We start from the raw sequence: 19,586 nt of genomic DNA, 5'->3' as shown, positions 1-19,586 counted from the left end.
ACCATTAGGGCTGTTGAAGAAAAGGTCTCAGGAAAAAATACCCAGAATCAAAGTGACAGCAATGTTATATTTATCCCTCCTCACAGGTGAGGGAAGAGTAACAACAATGTTGGACTTATACCTTGTAAAACTTCTCAAAAACACAACTAACCCTAACTTTAAAATTCCTGATGTTGCTCATGTAAAAGTCAGGATCACACGACAGAACCTATTGACATTACATGTAATAAATTAAAAATCCAGGTACCATGCTTGGTGCAGTGTTTGGTATGTATAAGTGCTCAATAACTATTAGCTTCAATTCTAATTGGCAGAAGAATTACATACATCTACCTCCTTCCTGTACCTTCATCATATATAAAAATGGCATAGTGAACCAACTGGATTCTACCTTTAAATAGACAGACTTAAGAAAAGCTAATAATATATAAGAACTGTAATATAAAATAAAACTAAATAGACTCAGGCTAAAAAATTACAAAAATTTTAAAGATTCTCCAGTAAGTTTATTTTGCAAACTCTGTATCCTGTTTATTGGTTTACACTGTTATAAAGAGGAAAATGTTCACATAAACACAATTTCGATGACTACTTATTATTTTAATGTTTATTTCTAATTGACCTTCACATTTCAGCAGCTCAGGAGTTGAGGTGTAAGTGTTCCTGCCACTCCACCCCATCAATGAGTCAAATGGTTCAAGATACACAGCATTGCCTAAACAGATGCAAACAAGCCTACTGCAAAGTAAATACAACTTGTCTAATGTAAATAAGTGTTCCTTGTTGGAACTTTTTATATCCAGTTCATGTCTTTCCTGAAATGGGGATATTTATATTTATTAGTCAACAATCTCTATAAAGCAAAGAGTTTTTACCTCTTTGAAAACTCAACTAATTCTTGATAGCAATATTTTTCTTATTAATCTTAAAAGAATGGAGGGTAGAAGACTGGAAAATAAACAAACTCTTCAAATAATCAAAACCTAAGAGAACTGTAAAATAACATATTTAATAGAGTAGGGAGAAAAATTTAAATTACACATTCCGTTGAAAAATATTGATATTCAAAGAAATACTTTTGGATTCATTGCCTAAAACTTATATTTTTCTCAATTAATTAAAATCAGAAGTGTTGGTTTTATTGTAGAAAGATACATTAATCCTTTGACATAATAATAAAAGGGTTGCACAATTTAATTTCTATATAAATGATTGAGTATATGGAATATCAAATATAAACAGTACTGTAGCAAGAAAATAAATTGGCACAAACAATTACTCAATCAGTAGTAATAATTAAGACCACCATTTGAAAGACCTATACACAAAGAATGAAAAAATAACATTATAAGATTTTACAGCACACCACTGAATTTAATCCTAATTCACTACTACTATACTTCTTTCTTCTTCAGTATTAGCGGGCCCACATTATCTCCTGTCAATTCATTGTGTTTAATATGTGAACCATCACAGGCAGGAAACTAGAAAGGAAAAAGAATTACAAGTGTTAATTTAAAAATGATTCAATAGGTAGAAATATTTGTGAAATGCTCTTACAAAGAAAGCAATTACTTTAAAAAAAGAATCAGATAGCTTTCCTGAGTAAAAGATATACTCTACATTTAACCTAATTACATTCCAATACCACAAGAAATCTAACAATTTTAAATAGTTAACTAAGTATTTGGTATAGACTTTAAATAAAAAGTTTTGGATGATTCCATATGAGTCAATGAAATTTGTTTAAAAGGGGATCAAAAGAAGCTTTTGTTCTCTGTGGAGCTGTAAATTTGAGCTCACTTATTCACTTACTTAAATTCAAGTACAACAAATTCAAAATATATTCAAAGTGATTTTTACTATAAAATTCATGCAAATTATAATATTTTCAAAAAAATCAATTTTTAAAAATTCACTCATTGGTAACAATTAACATTTTAGTATATTTTTCCTCTGCATTTTTAAACAAAAATGGGTATAGAAATATCTTCGTCTTAGTTGTACTACATTATGCTTTCATGTCATTAAATAGTCTTTAAAAATATGACTTGTAGTGGCTTCCTGACATCCCATCATTTTTATTACACATACTTTAATCATCCTTATTGTCCGATTCTAGACTGTCTCTAACACTTTGCTCTTACAAAGGATGACATGATGAACATTATTGTGCTTAAAATCTCAAATAACCTCTGGTCAAAGGAGTAGAACACAGATCTCATAAAGACATTTACTAGCTCATGCTGTTGGACTCTGTACAAACATCTCATTAATCCTTGAAAATGTCTATGATGTTGCTATATTATCAGATTTAAAAATCAAAGATTAAAGATGAAGTAACTTGCCCAAAGTCAGACTGTAAGTGGCAGGCATCAGCTTTGAACACAATTTATTCAGACTCGAAAGCTTAAACTCTTCACTAACCCTTATGTCCTCTCATAACATAGGTGAATTTTTAAACTACAAGTTACTCTAGCTAACTGCTGAAACATGGTCCTACAAAAAAATCAGATGTCTATCCTTCCTGGTTGCTCTAACTTTTCTAATGTAAGTGGTACGGATCATAAAAGGCAAACTTTAATTTAGGACACAGACTTTCAGTACTGAACACTATGGAAGAACTGCTCATCTCACAGAACCTCAAAACTGAGGATTTCAGACGGCAAACATTTTAACTACACAAAACTGTAGTGTATGTGTAAATGGTCATCTTACCGTCTTAGAACGCCAACACCTACAATAAGCTGCTTTAGTAAGACACAAATCTTCAATGTTTATTTCATTCACCACTTTGGGATTTTCCTTTTGTATTTTAAGATTAATCAAGCTATCCTTCTGCTGTTTTTTCTTTGGGAGGAATGGACGAACTGCAAGGTAGCCCAGTAGTGCAAGTACACCGAGGAAAGGCAGTAACCGAAGCCATTCTGAAACTAAACATGGACAGATTTGTTAGTCTGCCGTGCTCTTGCAATACAACTCAAATATCATGTCTCATCTTTGAGCTTATTCTTAATTATTCTTTGCGTCTCACTTTAACTATTCATCTTTAAAACCATGAATAAGTAAATCAAGACACCTTTTACCTAGGACCACCTTGTTTCATTTACAGGCTAATTTGAGACTTGTGAAATGGAAAATAAAATTTTCAGATATAGGTCCTATATGAAATATCCTGTCATTTTCCTAAGTATATTTGTGTTTATTTTTATTTCAGGAATTATGACCCCTAATTATAAATAAAATTCAACGTGTGATATATTTTATAGGCTTAAAAAGTATCTCCACCATATCTAAAAGCATACAATTGAATATCTTTATTTTACCATTCATATATAATTTCAGAGAGAACATGTTTTCATCTCTTTTAGTTTCGATGCTTTACATTTTGGGGTAAGGCATACTGATTCCTAAAGAAACACCTAAATGTTGTGTAGAAGCTACATGTTAAAGAATTGAAATTTCCATATGCTGTATGTTCTCATTGTTAGGTACATCTTATTCCATAGCGTTCTTTTTTTAAAAGACTTTATTTTTAGAGAGGGGAAGGGAGAGAAAAGAGTGGGAGAGATACATCGATGTAAGAGGGAAATTTCGATCGGCTGCCTCTAGCACTTGTCCTGAGTTGGGAATATAACCTGCAACCCGGGTGTGTGCCCTGACCAGGCATTAAATCTTTGACCTTTCTCTTCCAAGGGACAATGCCCAACCATCTCAGCCACACTGGTGGAGGCTCCACAGGCATTCTTTAAGTGCCTTCTTTAGTACACAGCACTGTCTTGAAGCATAGAGAATATAACTGTTATCAGTGAAATGGTCCCTATGCCTGTAGAGACAAACACACCAGGAAACTAGGATAAATATTTCCACATGTACATATGAACAGTTAGATAGTGGTGTGCAGCCTCTGCTGGGCTCTTTAAGGAACCCTTTCTGTCCATAAAGAGTTATCATTTGACATGCTTCACTGGGGGCCTACCTGATACCTTGCTAAGCACTATGTAAAAATAGATTAGTAGAGAAAAACTGAAGATTAAGTGCCAAGGCATATTAATAAATGTTAATGATAATGAATTAGACTATGCTAAGAATATAATTCTTATGATCTCATTTAATAGTTTGTTAGTTTCAACAACTGTATTTAGTAGGTACCACTATTATTACCATTTTTCATGTGGGTAAATAGTAGCTTAAACAGGTTTAGTCCAGGACAGTAAGTCCAAAGCTTGTTCTCAATCACCATGAATCAAATCTAACATATAAATTGGGTTGGCCAAAAACTCCATTTAGTTTTTTTTTGTAAAATAAAATACAAATTTTCAAATTTTACCAATTACTTTATTGATTTGGATATTTGAGTATGTCAACTATCTGCCCCCTGGTATAACATTGATTGTGCTCAATTAATGTCTCAATTTGATCGCTATCAACTTCTACTGGTCTACATGACCATGGAGCAATGCCCAGTGAGAAGTCTCCTGCAAGAAACTTCGCAAACCACTTTTTATACATTCAACCTGTCACACAGCACCTTCTCCATACACTGCACATTTTTTTTGCTCTTCAGTTGCATTTTTACCTTTTTTGAAATATTAAAGCATAATATGCCAAAAATGTTACATATTTTCTTCCATCTTCAGTATTAAAATGACTACACAAAAATTCACCAATTTTGATTTTTTTGAATTCATGCTGATATGACAGCTGTCACAATACAACCTACCAAAATTGTTTCGAATGAAGTTAAAGGCAACTAAACACTACTAGAGTCATCTTACAGAAACAAACTTTTTGGCCAACCCATAACATTTTATCTGTTCTTCTCTTGGTAAAACTTACTCTACAGATATAACTATTTATTGAAAGAAAGATTGGCTTAATACCAACTCTTCCAAAATGAAACTATTTTTTAAAGATTTTTATTTATTTATTTATTTATTTTTAGGGAGGGAAGGGAGGGAGATGAGAGAGAGAGAGAGAGAGAGAGAAAAACATCAATGTGCGGTTGCTGGGGGTTATGGCCTGCAACCCAGGAATGTACCCTGGCTGGGAATCGAACCTGGGACACTGGTTCCCAGCCCGCGCTCAATCCACTGAGCTATGCCAGCCAGGGCCCAAAATGAAACTATTTTTGATACAACAATTTGATGCCAAAGGTTTATTATGAGTTCTAAATGAAACAACCCATTGATATATGTCTAACGCCCATAAGGGCACCTGGCACATAAAAGATATACAATAAATGTTAGCTTTTAAGTGACTAAGAAAATTAGCAGTGACTCCTTTGAAAAACTATGTTGCCAATTCAACTTAACACTATGTAGTAGAAATTCGAGGGGAAACAATATTCTAAATAGTCATCAGAAAGAATCTGAAGCTCAGTAGGAATCTTATCTGTCAGGCTTGTTCTCATAACTAAAGTGGAGACATTCCATATAGATCCTTTGAAGTAATTAAATTTCTGGAAATGACAACTGTTTCGTAGGGCAGGGGGAAGGCCTCTATAGGTCTGTACTGTGCAATATAGTAGTCACTAGCTATAAGGTTTTGATTTGTACCCAAGATTAAAAAAAAAAAAACTTTTTTAACCCTCACCTGAGATTATATATGTATGTATGTATTTGATTTCTGAAGGGAGAGAGGAACATCAATCGGTTGCCTCCTGTACACGGGGATGGAACTTGCAACCTTTTGGTGTATGGAATGACGCTCCAACCAAGTGGGCCACCTGGTCAGGGCCCAAGATTTTGTTTTAAACACATATAAGATGACATAGAGACAACTGCCTTCAAAGTAACATTTATTACTTACAGTTCTCAAGAGTAGGGGACATGCAAGACACATGTAAAAGTACCAGGATTGATCAGGAGGTAGGAGACAGGAAAGCTTGCGTCCAAGCCTTTACTGTGGTCTCCAGGAAACAGCAAGGTAGGGTGTGGTGAACAGTTTAGGACTGGGTACCTTGAATGATATCAGCGGGCTCTAGGTTATTGGGGTGGTCCCTGGTTTTTTCATACCTGGCCTAGGGTGATTTAGGGCAGGAGAAATCCTGGTTGGTGAGTTGGAAACAATAAGTGGTTAAGATACAGGGGTACAGTCTTTAGACTGGTTGATTTGCATATGAAAGGTCATCTCCACAAGCAAGTTTTTTATTATCTCTAGGAATTAACTGGTCCTGGGAGAGGCCATGATTTTAAAGCATCATAAAATATAAAAAGTAAAAAACATGATTAAAACACAGATGTGGTTATTTAAATAAGTAAAATTAAGTAAAACTCAAAAATCCAATTTCTAAGACACACAAGTCACATTTCGGCAGCTCAATAGCAACACGGGACTAGTGGCTACAGTAGCTGACAGCACAGAGAACAATGCCATCATCACAGAAAGTTTTGTGGATGGTGCCGCTATAGACCGTTGTTTTTATGAAGCACCGACTCTGTAGCATGGCAGGTTACTTTGACAGCTTCATCTCCCACAAACATCCCATCTCTCAAGTACTTGAAGCCACCCCAAAGCTATGACTAGTAGTAGCCTTCCTGTGTTCTTTGCATAAGGAATTCCTTCTGTTCGCCATACCTTTCTACCTCTGGCCTGACTCATTTATGTAAACCCTTCAAGCCTAGGGTCACCTACTGTCTCCTCTGGAATTCTTTCTTTATTTTGCAAAGCAAAATTAATCACTTCCTAATGCACCCCAAGACCATTTTCCTTGTGTTCTTTTATCACGCTACTGTTATCTATTTGTAAAATTGACTCTCCTATAGCCTGTAAGAAAAGGAGCTATGTGCTACCCTTTGGGAACAAACTAGATACTTCAGAAACATTTAATCAGTGACTCACTGAATGAATAACGTACAGCACAAATACCAGTGCCTTTCTCACTCATCACATTGTACTGTAATTATCTATTGACACTTATCTTCCAGATCACACAACTGTCTTATATTAACGTAGGCCCCAACAGCCAATATTATCTTAAGAGTAGTTATTCAATAGATGTTTGTTGAAAGTAGAATAAGTATTATACTGTATATCACAAAATTAAGTCACAAGAGTCTAAATGACTCAAAGTCAAAAAGTAAATGAATGAAAAAAATAAGAACAAGAAAAAGGAAATGAATAAGAATGTAAAGATGAAAACCTTAGATTCTTAAGTATAGTATTTACCGGTAAGTATTCCTACCTGGCCCACAGATCTCAGGAAATAAATGGTGTTAATACTATTTTAAAATCTACTATAGCATATGTTCTTTCAACACACTTATGTCCTTGGTAAAATACTATATTCTCTCTCTCTATATATATAAATATAAATACATGTACACATATAGATAGATAGCAGTGATTTTCAACCTTTTTCATCTCATGGCACACATAAACTAATTACTAAAATTCTGTGACACACATCAAATATATATTTTTTGCCCATCTGACAAAAAACAAACAAACAAACCCAAAACAGGTGTAATTTTGATTCATTCATGCTGGATGGTTATTGCTGTGTTGGCTGTTGTCATTTTTCATTTGACAATCTAAGAGAAAAGAGGTCAGTGCCCCTGACTAAACAGTCAGATATTGCATGTTTTAAAAATTCTTGCAGCACACCTGGTGAAAAACACTAATAATATAAAGTACTGAAAGATACTATTATCCTACAACAAAGTAATAACTTACACAGCAGTTTTAGTACAATCTGCTTCTTAATGATAAACTTCATTTTAACTACAGAAAAGTTTTATAAGGAAAATAATACAGTCTATAAAGCTAAATTAGAAATCACTTTATTTATTAATGCTGAGTTTAGTAAAGGAATATGAAATACACAAATACCAAACAAGAAACTTAAAAAAAACTCTTAAGACCAGCTATATGAACCTGTTTGATGTTGAAGTAACTGCAGATATTATAAATACTGTGAAGAAAATAACTGTTACCTACTAATTGTTAGGTATATCTTATACAGCATATTTTTTAGAATTATCAAATAGTATTTTTTAAAATTTAGAAAAATATAAAAACATACAGTAACTCTCAACTCACCCATCAAGAGTAACATTTTGTCACATTTCTACACTGTGCAAAATTGATACCATATTGTATATACAGTCTATATCCTTCTTTTTTCACTTAATAGTATATTGGAAGCATTTTCAAATTCCTTACTATCTTTTGGAAATATGAATTTAAGGGTTGTGCCCACCTATCATGTCCCCCAATCACAACAGAGGGCCTACAAGGGCAGGGACCTTCTTTGTTGGCATCACCACTGTAACTTTAGTGTCTAAATAATCCTTGGCTCAAGTTATTTTATCTTATATTGAGGCATAATTTAGTGTTCAGCCTGTTGAGCTTTGTGTTAAATGTTCAATTTGATGAATTTTTCAACTATATAGACCTGTAAACACCACTTACAACAAAATATAGGGTATTTTCATCACTCTATAAAGTTTGCTCTTATACAATCAATCCCTTCTTTCTGAGCTCTTTCATCAATTTAAATGTCCAATAAATATATCTGAATGAAGAAATCTGATCAATATGCTATATTCATTGTTAAACAATCTCTTTTCAACTTCTTACTATGTAATCATTAAGTACCTACTATGTGGAGATACTGTGCTAAAAGCAAGTGCAGCAACTGTCTTTTTGTCTCTGTGTACCCACTGCTTAGTACAGTGCCTTTCACAGAGCAGGATTGCAAATAACTAATTCACAATTTATCTGTTGTATAAATCCAGATTTTCATATAGTTGGAGTCAGGTTTCTTTGGTCTATAAAATAGGAGTAACAGAAACTCATTCATTTGTTCAACAAGACAAGTAGCCATCACATTCCAAATATTGTACTACATGCTAGGGATACAAGCTGATAGATAAGGCCCTGCTCTTATAGGGTATATATTTTAGAAGAGATTAGAAGACACAGCCCCTACCTACAAGGAGCTTTCCATCTAGTATGGAGTATAGATCTATTAAAAAGGATTACAGTATTGTGTAGTACGTGCAATCATAAATAAGCAATACTGAGAATGACGTGATTAACTATTTGCAGGGCTGAGGAGAGACAAGGATTTGATACCTAAACAAGTTTCTGAAAGATGAGTCGGAGTATAGGAGTCCATAGGCAAATGGGAGGAGGAGCTAGCTACATTCCACACAGAAGAAACTGAATAGGCAAGGGCACAGAGATATGACATACATGAAAGTGTAGGAAACTAAGTGCTACAGAATTGCTGGGATAGAGTGAAACAGAAGAGGCACTAGGGAAGTGAGCAGGTGCCAGATTATGAAAAGCTCTGATATAAAAGGGAACCACTGAAATATCTGAGTATCAATGTAACTGGAAAATTGTTCATTTATGGAATTACACTGGTATTGGATGGAAGATGAATTAGTGGAGAAACACTAAGGAAGAGCAGAGAGGGCTAGTGATGGGAGTTTAAGAGACAAGGCAACCTGTTGAAAATCCACTGAAATAACCTAAAAAAAAATACTGAGCTGAAACTAAGACCATGGCCATTAAAGCAAAGAGAGGACAAATGGATGCCATAGAAGTGTGTGTGTGCGTGCACACGCATTTTCTGAGGAAATACTCTGAAGCTTTCATTCAAATCTCAGAGTATGTGATCAATCCTCACTCACTTTGAAACATAAGAACCGTTAACTCAGGTAGTCAAATCAATAGGATTTGATCATTAAGTATGGAGCATGAGGTAAATAAAGGAAGTGAAGCTCCTTCATGATTTCCAGATTTCTGGGTTCATTATCTGGATGTATGCTGGTATGGGCCTCAAATTTAAAACAAAACAAAAAAATCCAGAATATAAGAAGAGCAGCTTCAAGCACAAGAAGAAAGTGCAGTATTGTAGAAGAAGAAAATAGGAGAGGTTAGCACACTTAAAAAATGTAAGGGAGAGACTCAAGTTCAGGAGATACCAGCAAAAGAAATAATGAAGGATGGCAGAAGATAGTTTTCTTTGAAAGAAAGTAAACAGTTCCAGTGGGGAAGATGCTCTTCAGAACCTTAAAAATGCCAGCTGCTTCTGTTCCCTCATCCCACAAACTGAAGGAAGGATAGAAAAAGAAAAGACACCAACCACTGAAGGAGGTAGAGGATTAGTACTATCCTCAGAGAGAGCTTTGTTTCACTTATGGCAAGAAGGTTCCTCAAATATTACAAGTTTTAGAAGACAAGCCAAAGTTTGAAGATGAAAGTGTGGGGGAAAATCAGAGGTTGCAAAAAGAAGAGTTGAATTTTGGCCACATTTAAGTCAAAGATGGAACTGGTGGACCTCAACGCTCAATCCCTGGAAAGGCACCCAGTTGGCAATGCTTTTTTACTCATTTGAATGTAAAAGGGTTAAATTTCTTTAAAATTTTTCCCTTAGTTCAATATTTTCACTTCTGATAGATTTTCTTCCTCTATCAGTGATGTCTTCCTATTTCCAGTTGTTGTTTTAATCCTGTTTCTAATTTTTTAAAAAATGTAACTACATTAATACTATCAATACTGAACAGGGTTCTAATATTAAATTTTGCTCAATTCTATTTCACACTATTAAGATAAGGAAATACAAAGACTAAAAAGGTAGAGTGAAAGAATCAGCACCATACTTAACAGAAAGAACATTTCAAAGCAACTTGAGTAGCAAGTAATTTAATAACAACAATTTTCTGAAAGTTTACATACTGTTAAAAGAAAGTATTTCCTTGGAAGAAATAGAATTAAGAAGGGGCAGATTAAACATTTTATTTAGATGGGTGAGCATCACATCCTATCCTTGCTCAAGGTATATAAACAAATACAATGGTAAAGACATTTCTCAATGAAGAATTATATCCTAAGGAACTAGGACAGACTTTTTCCCCTTTCAAAAGGTAGCATACAATGACACCATAAAGATAATATGGCAATTTCATTGCTTATAATTTTATAAATTTTCTTATGTATCATTTACAGGTAAAGACATACAAATGACTTCTACTTCTGAATTGTAGAAAGATGAAAGTAAAATATTTTCCATGGATGGCTTTACTACTACCACTTCAAACCTAATACAGCCTATTCAAGACCAGAGGGCCAATACAATGAAAGTAATTATCAATTTTTAAATCTTTTTTTCCATTCACTCTTATGAACAGAACAGCATCGCTGTACCCAGAATACTGCTTAGCCCATTGCAAGGACTCAATAAATACCTGACGACTTGAGGAATTTTATATTGCAAAGTAGTTATATGGATGAAAATGTTTTAATTCATCAAAACTGTTCCCTACACAGGCTAATATAATCTTTAATTATATTAACTTTTAAGTATAGTTGGTCCAATTATGAAGAGGGGAAAAAACACTTAGAAATTATAAGAATAATGTAAGTATGTTCCCAAATTCTCTAAAAAAAAGTTTTCTAACGTAAAATTCTTCTTTCAGAAATACCCTTTATTATTTACTTGTCAATAAATGAAACTTCAGTTTGAACTTATTTATTACATTTTCTTATTGAGAAAACTCACTTTGGTTCCATTTGTTTAAAAAAATAAGGTACAATTTATATACAATAAACTGACCTTAAGCATTTAATTCTGGTTTGTGACAATTAAATACGACCCTGTAAAAATATGTAAAATATTCCCATCATCCCAGAAAGATTCCCCTGCCCCTTTCTAGTCTATCTCCCACCACTGACTTCTATAACCAAAGCTCTTTTCACTCAAAGTAAAGTTTTTTGATTCTTCAGTGGATCAGTAATTCATCCCTTTCTATTGCTAACTAGTATTCTACTCTATGAATATACCATAATTTGTTTATCCATTCTCCTGTTGGTAGATACTTGGGTTGCTTCCAGTTTAGGGCTATTATAAATTAAAGGCTGCTATGAACACGCTTGTCTTTTTGTGGGCACATGTTTTCAACTCTATTGCACTTCCAACAAATTCTCTGTTCAAAATTGGCCCTTTCAAGATAAACAGAGCTAGCTAATGCTCTTCAAGTTGTCAGCTCTGACATGTTTGTGTTTCTTTGGGAAAAACATTGTGTTTAGGATCAAACTCATTCCATTTCAAAGAGGCACACTAGTGCAAGTGGGGGAGAATTTTGAATATTCAAAATTTCATAGCTAGCTTTTAAATATAGAAATACATAATTTTCTGACTTCAGAACGGGAAGATGTTTTTTGTTGTTCTATTTTAAAAGTTTATATAACAGGGAAAGATTTTTCCAAAGGTCAAAGTATTAGAATACACTATACAAATTTATCTTAAAAGCCTCACTCTTAAAAATGTGACCTAGACTGAAACAGATAGGTTGTTTTTGCTAGATAAGGATTGTCTGTAAACACTACAGTAAAGGATCTCCAAGTGTTTAATTAAGAATGCAGAGTCATCATGAGAGAGTCAATTGTTTTTTGTTTGTTTTTTTAAACCACTGGATCTAAATAGGAAAGGAAAAACAGGCAATAATGTGAACTGTAACTTTTTTGTCCCAATTTTCAGGTAGAAAATGAAAACATTTCTGTCTCCTAGACATTTACACAATAGCTGAAAGTTATCTTTCAGGTTTTTATTTCAACAAAGCCTAAGTATGGATTCAAAAAGTAGCTCATTCAAGAGAGCCCAATGTCATTAGCTATTTGACATTAGCTAGTGAAAACTGCTTTTCTTCCATGGTACTTCCACAACTGCTACAATTTTCATTGTCTAGTATGAAACTGGATTTCTCTTTTTTTTTTTTCCATAAAGCAGTTACTACGTTCATGTTAATGTTTCCTAAACAAATAAGCAATACAATGAGAAATGTAGACACTGTAATGGGACTTAAGTTAAATATGTACCATTAATATATTTACCAGAGTTTTCACATTTCTGAGAAACAGTACTCACATTAAATATTTAAGAGCTTGAAAAAGAAAGTTAGTATATATTATTGATTTAAGGAAAAATTTAGGTTGAGTTTCCTTACTGCCTTTAATAGAAATTAAATATTTGTTGACATGAGGGATCTTCAAGAAAAAAACACACTTGTAAAACATTCTGGCCACTAAATCAAATATCATATTTTCTAATCTGCTTCAACTATACACTATCAACAGAAAAGTGAAACACATAAAACCATCCACCATCAGAATTAACACACACAGTTCAGGACTGGGGAGGGAATTAAGAGGCCATTTTTCTTTCTTGACTGTTACAAATTCAGCAGTTAACTTATGAAAATTATTAACATGGTAAGTTGGCAAATGGAACAAATGTCACAAAATAATCATATCCTTTTGACTTGGTATTATTATTTTATTGAATATACCCAAGGGTATAACTCAAAAGAGACAAAAATAACAACTGGCATTGGTACATGGCTACTTACCACTAAACATTATGAACAAAAAACATATTTATGTAAACATTCCAAATTTCCAGCGGCAGGGAAACGGTTAGGCCTACTGTGACTTTAATTTAAAATATGATTACATACTTATTAAAACAAGATGAAGAATAAATTAATATATAAAGTACTTAAGTAAAAGAAATGATAACGGGGAAAAAGAGTTTTTATACATAATTGCTGCAATTCTATCGGAATAAACTGGTGGGATCAAAAGATGACAGTGATGTTTATAAACACTTGTCTTAAAACAGTTTTTTCATTTTATGTTACTTTTCTGTGGTTTCTGATATTTAGGTACTTCTTTTTAATGCCCATTATTCAGTTACCACGGTTTCTATTCAATTACCAAACCTTTAACATCTAAAATGTTAACATCTCACAATTCATTTATCTACAGAGCAACTGTTTCTGTCCATAATCCAAAAAAATCTCTAGATGTATAACAGTCATCTAGTTTCCCCATTTAAACCTATCTGCCTACCAGACTTTGACCTTTTTTTTTTTTCTTTCTTAAATCTCTGAGAGAGGCTATCTCCCCAGGCACCCTATTTGGGGAAAGTTTTAGATAATGAAAAAAAAAAATTTAACTTCCTTATATTGGAGTTGACATCCATTTGCAAACAATTTTCACTAATTTAGTCCTAGTTGTCTTTTGGTCTACACAAAATAAATTATCCAGTCAGCCTTCCAATTGCTGTATTTTAAGTCAGATAACAGATCTCCAGACTGCTCCAAGCTAAGCAAGCCTCTTAACGTCAAAATTACTTGTAATTCATGCTTAACACCCTCGACACTCAGAACATGAGTTCAATGTTTGCTGAATCAATATGGCTTTTTTCCCCTTGTCATCCTAATCTATCTCTCAAATCTCGTATACAAATATCTCACTTACACTGTAATGCTCAGAATACAACAAAATCTTCCAAGCATTGCCTTCATTCTGGATAACTTTACTCTTTAGACTTTAAGTCCTGAGTTGTGGGTGTTTCTTGTTGCTGGTTTTTTTGTAAAGGAGGGACCTTAAGTACATAACGTCACATACATTCGTTAAGTTTCATTTCTAAAATTTGGGCCATTGTACTGGCCTAAGAACACTTGGCTAATGCATCTCTCGTAGAACGTGAGTTTACCTCAACTGCCTCCACGCCCATAGCAATGGAGGCGACCTCAAATTCCCTCTTGATAGGTAATCTCTCCCCTATAGGAATAGAGATCATTTTCTAGTCTTCTTACTAAACAAAACTACCTTATACATATTCTGTGTATGCCTGTGCTTCTCTCCCAAACGCACACACTCACACCCACACGCTGACGGCAAAATCCAGCAGAGAGCTGTTGTTGCCTGATACACAGCGGGTTGGATAACGACGACTTATTCTGCTTTAAAATAAAGCAAACAACGGAGAGTGATGGCAATGGCTAAGACGATCTAGGTCCCAAATTAGCACCTTCTTGGGGGAAAAAAAACGGTCTCGCATCACGAAAAAACGCGGGACGCAAAGACGAGGACAAGCACCCTGAAAGACCCTGTAACGAAGAGGCGGCAGCACACACGCTCCAAGGAAGTTGCGCCGGCGCACGCTCGCAGGGTCACAAGGCGCCGCGCCACTCCACGAGCTCCGCTCCGCCCCTTGACCCGAAGACGTTTAGCGTCCCCCACCTCCCCAGCCCCGCCCCCGCCCTGAAAGAGCAGAAGATGGGCACCCGCTAAAGGTGTGGGTTACCTGTGAGCCGGGCAAACCCCGTAATGCTCTCCGGGACTGGGAGCCTCTTAAGATAGGCGGGGAGTTGCACCTTCACGATGCGGGCTACACTTTCCAGCACCATCCTCGCCGGCAGCGTCCGCTCGGGAGCTTCTGCCTCGCCAGCCGAGCTGCTGCGCATGCGCGGAAAACGGAGTTAGCCAGCGAGCAATTGAAGTCCAGTTACCGGCGGCGGGCGGGGCGGCGGGGCGGCGGGGCCGGGGAGGAGGTGACCTGCCTGGCGCTGATTGGCAGCGGGCGAGTGACGTGTACGCCGGCCGGGAGGACGGGGGATCTAGGAAGGCCGTGGGCTTCGGGGTCGGGGAACGGGTGTATAGTGGGATCTCCCAGGGTCTGGGTTTTGAAGAGGGCCTTCGTATTGGACTTTTTATGTCCGTAAATGCTGGAGGTTTGCAGAAAGGATATTGTGTCGGATGAGCTAAATCACGTGAGAGTGCTCTGTAACGTGAAAGTGCCTTTCAAAAGTGAGGTTCTTCCCTTGTTTATTTTTGCCCCTCTGTTCTTGCCCTCTCCCAAAAAAAGGCTGGGTGCTGTAGAATTGAACACTCACCTAAGAGGACCGCCACCCCCACGGTGCCTAACTCTGCTCCCTCACTCCTGCAATACAGGTTTTTTTAAGAAAGTTAAAATACTTTACCTAAACTAAAATGCTTACAGCTCTGCACCTCCGTAATTTAGTGCAACCTTGCCCTAAGGCCCTGAGTTTTTTCCTACTCAGACAAGACCCGTGATAGTTCTTCCTTAGATACTTTCAATTCCTTCTGCAGCTCAGTTCTTTTTTCGTTTTACTAGAACTTGGGGCATAGTAAAAAAATAGAAAGCCTTAGGGTTTCCTTTATATGTTGTTGCTGGGCTCCTACAATCTAAAGTATCTGTCAAGATCTTTCATTTTTGTTATTTTTATTAACATCTTTTTAAAAATCGAGGAATGCAAAGAGATAGCTTTACTCCATTGAAACACCTTAGTTGACATGACTTTGTTTCATGTTTTTATTTTGAAGTAAAATATCCCAAGTAATATACTTGATCACGTGTTGTGTATGTCGTGACCTTAATTCAGTGTCTCATTATAATTCCGATCTTCACTTGCCAACTTTGATCAGTTTTCATTTAGTTTGACTTAATATAAACAGCCAGTTGTAATAAATACGTTTCTTGTTTTTTATATTTTTTCCCTTGGTATTTTCATTTTAAAGTGAGAAAGGGAGATAATTTATTTAAAGCAATTTTTTGTTGGGTTGTTTGAGTTTAATGTTTGTTATGGTCACTGCCTAAAAAAATAACTATCAGTAAGAGAATTAATTGGAATTTAAATAAACTGATTATATATCATTTTACCCTGTTCAGAATTGTCAAAGTACAATTACAATGGAAATTCTATGAAGATATTTAGATACAGGTTCACAGTTCATGAGCTTGAGCAATATAAATGTGATATACAAAGTGGTGATTAAAAGGTTGGCGTGCATATTATGATTTCCTTTCAATTTCCTTTTGCAAGCTTTCTTTTGGTTTGGAAGAAGAAGGACCCTAGAGCTAGTTTATCCTGAATATGATGATTTCAAACATCTTTGTCCTGTGGACTGTTCCATTGGCCATTATCTTTATTCTCTGCTAATCAAATATAGTGACACCTTTTGGGAGATGGTTGAGGTAGACAAAGGTTGGGAGTGGGGCCTAGTAGGGAAAGAAAAGCTTTGAAGAATGCCACTAAATATAACAAGAGGCTTTGGGCGGGGGGGCGGGAGGGGGTTAGGGTTTTTCTTTAAGATTGTATTTTTATTTACTTTTTTAGAGGGAAGGGGGAGGGAGAAACAAGAAGAGAAACATCTATGTGTAAGAGAAACATCAATCTGTTGCCTCTCCCACACCCCCAGCTGGTTCCCTGGCCCACAACCCAGGCGTGTACCCTGACTGGGGACCAGCCAGTGACCTTTGATTCACAGGCTGGTTGGTACTCAATCCACTGAGCCACACCAGCCAGGGTAGGGGCTTTGTGGTTTTGACAAGGATAAAACAAGCTTTGTTGAGTAAGATTCTTAAGGCTTCTAAGAAGTTTTTCTTTAAAGGAATTAAAATATATATACCTCAATTAAGAGAAATAACAGTAAAATGTTCAAGTGCCAAATGTGCAGTTGGAGGTGACCACCACCCAGGTATGTAGGTAGGTAGGTATAGACAGATGATTGATAGACAGATAGACAGACTATATCCACCATCCCAGTGAGTTTCTTTGTGCCCCTTCTAGGCACCATTATTCTATCTTGCTTGCAGATTCTTGAACTTCATATAAAAAGAATTATGCAATATGTAGTTTTTGTATACGTGTGTGTGACTGACTTTCCCTGAGCCATTTATATGGATAGCTGCTTTGCTATTTCCAAGTAGAAGAAATGTAGTGATTGGAAGTCTGGATGATGAATGAAACATTTTTTATTTTTTAATTTAGAGATGTGGTTGCCTTCATTAGGCATTTATGATGCATTATATGAGCTATGCTAATGTATAAAAGGTGAGCTTCTAACCCCATCAATTAAAAAAATCTTTATTGTGGATTATAGGGGATTTTTTTCTTAGATACCCTTTACTTTAAATTTATATCCAGTTTACTCACATTTTTAAATTTGTATTTCATTTCCACACCCCTGTCTTCTTGGCAGTATATGAAATGGGCTGAAGATAATGGGCCTAAACAGAAGTGACAGTCTTATCTACCTTCTGACATAGTATCTAAAAAAATCTGGTTTTATTAATATTAAATCTTATATTTAGACTAAATTTTTTAAAAAAAACATAAAGATACCTTGTGGTCCAAAAAGGCCAGACAAAATACTCAATGTGTGAATAAAGTTAAAGGTGTTAAATTTACTGTTAAATTAAAGGTGTTAAATTTACTGTTAAAACTTGAGTGAGGATCAGTAATCTATTGTCTGCTTTTTGTCCCAGCTAGGCCTAGAGTCTAATTTCTTTGCATGCTTCCCTTCTATAAGCTCATCGAATCCCATGAATTCAAATATGATCAGTGAATTGATGTAGCCCAAATCTCTATCCTCAGTCCAGATTTGTAATCCCAAATGTTTCCTGGGCATCTCTGGGCTTCTTTGCCCATTTTGCAATTGCTTTGCTCATCTTTGTCACTGATTTATGTTTTCTGTATAAAAATACCATATTTATATTTGTATGACTTCTATATATCTTCTTCCAGTCTGTGCCTTTTCTTTGACCTTTGTTTATGGTGTCTTGTCTTATACTGAAATTTAGTTTGTATGTAGTCAGATTTATTCATCATTTCCTTTATATTTTGTGTTTTGGGGAGTCCTGTTTAAGAAATCCTTTTCTACCTCAAAATCACAAAGATATTCATTTATCTTTTTGCTAAAAGTCTTAAGATTTTCTTCATCTTTAGGTTTTTTATCAACCTTTTTTTTGGTGCATGAGGTAGAGATCTAATTTTATTTTATTTATTTTACATATGAACAGTTAATTGTGCTAGCAGCGTTTATTGAATGGTTTAACTTTTCTTTTATGCTTTGTAATGTCACTAATCTCAAACCAGTTTTCCACACATCCATAGATTGTTTACTGTTTCCCATTGGTCTTTTTGTATGACATTATCACACTATCATAGTTGCTGCATCTTTAAAATAGGTATTAATTCCCAGCAGGATATTAACAACAGTTAATATTCATGTATTTTCTTCAAAATTATCTTGGGAATGCAAGGTTCTTTACTACTCTATATGAATTTCAGAAGCATCTCTTTAAGTCAAAATGAAACAAAAATGAGTTCTGTTAAAAATTTATTATGGCCTCAGTCTCTCCTTTGTAATATGCTGCTGGTATTAATGGTTGTTATGATTAGATATAATTAATTTTTAGGGTGCTTAAAGAATGGTCAATATTAGTATCATCATCATCAGTGAATGAGCCTTTACTCTGGTTTTGACATCATAAATTCAGGAATCCTACCTTCTGACCACATCTCCTATATTTCTATATACATCTTTTACTCCTTTACTTCCACTAAACTAATTCTTTGACTTCATGTGATGCTTGGTGTTGGAACCATCTTCATTTTTTATTCTGTCACTTCATTGCTGGATTTATTTTTTTTCCCATTCTTTGCAAAAGTTCCTCCAGATTTTCACTGTTCTATGTTATTTATTTATTAAACCTAATTGCTACTACCAGGTTTATTTTGAGTTAATATGATCTTGCTTTTTAGTTACCAGAGAAATTTTGCTTACCATCATCTCTAAATGTAGTTATAATTCCTCCTGTGCTTAATGTCTGCCCTGTTTTTCAAATCTCACTGCTCCCTGTGTTCTAGAGTTTGTCTTCCAAGACCCTGCTCCATTAGTTATCTTATCCCAAATTTCCATTTTCTTGCTCTCTACTGGCCCTATAAAATGGTGATTTCCAGGCTTTTAGATTTCACCAA

General features: G+C 35.1%; 1 protein-coding gene across 1 annotated transcript; it reads right to left on the bottom strand.

Annotated features, from left to right (window-relative positions):
- Window positions 1–484: 484 nt before the first annotated feature.
- CISD2 (CDGSH iron sulfur domain 2) lies at window positions 485–15,285 on the bottom strand. The gene is made up of 3 exons (XM_045820181.1): window positions 15,107–15,285; window positions 2,719–2,933; window positions 485–1,484 (listed from the first exon to the last, which is right to left on the bottom strand). Exons 1-3 carry the CDS (start codon window positions 15,264–15,266, stop codon window positions 1,395–1,397), a joined length of 465 nt encoding a protein of 154 aa, XP_045676137.1. The 5' UTR covers window positions 15,267–15,285; the 3' UTR covers window positions 485–1,394.
- Window positions 15,286–19,586: the final 4,301 nt, after the last annotated feature.

The sequence above is a fragment of the Phyllostomus hastatus genome, unplaced genomic scaffold, assembly GCF_019186645.2.
Source record: "Phyllostomus hastatus isolate PE091 unplaced genomic scaffold, TTU_PhHast_1.1 phas_scaffold_39, whole genome shotgun sequence".
In the NCBI taxonomy this organism is placed as follows: Eukaryota; Metazoa; Chordata; class Mammalia; order Chiroptera; family Phyllostomidae; genus Phyllostomus; species Phyllostomus hastatus.
Note: the sequence above shows the minus strand (reverse complement) of the source record. Positions and strands in the feature narration are given on the sequence as shown.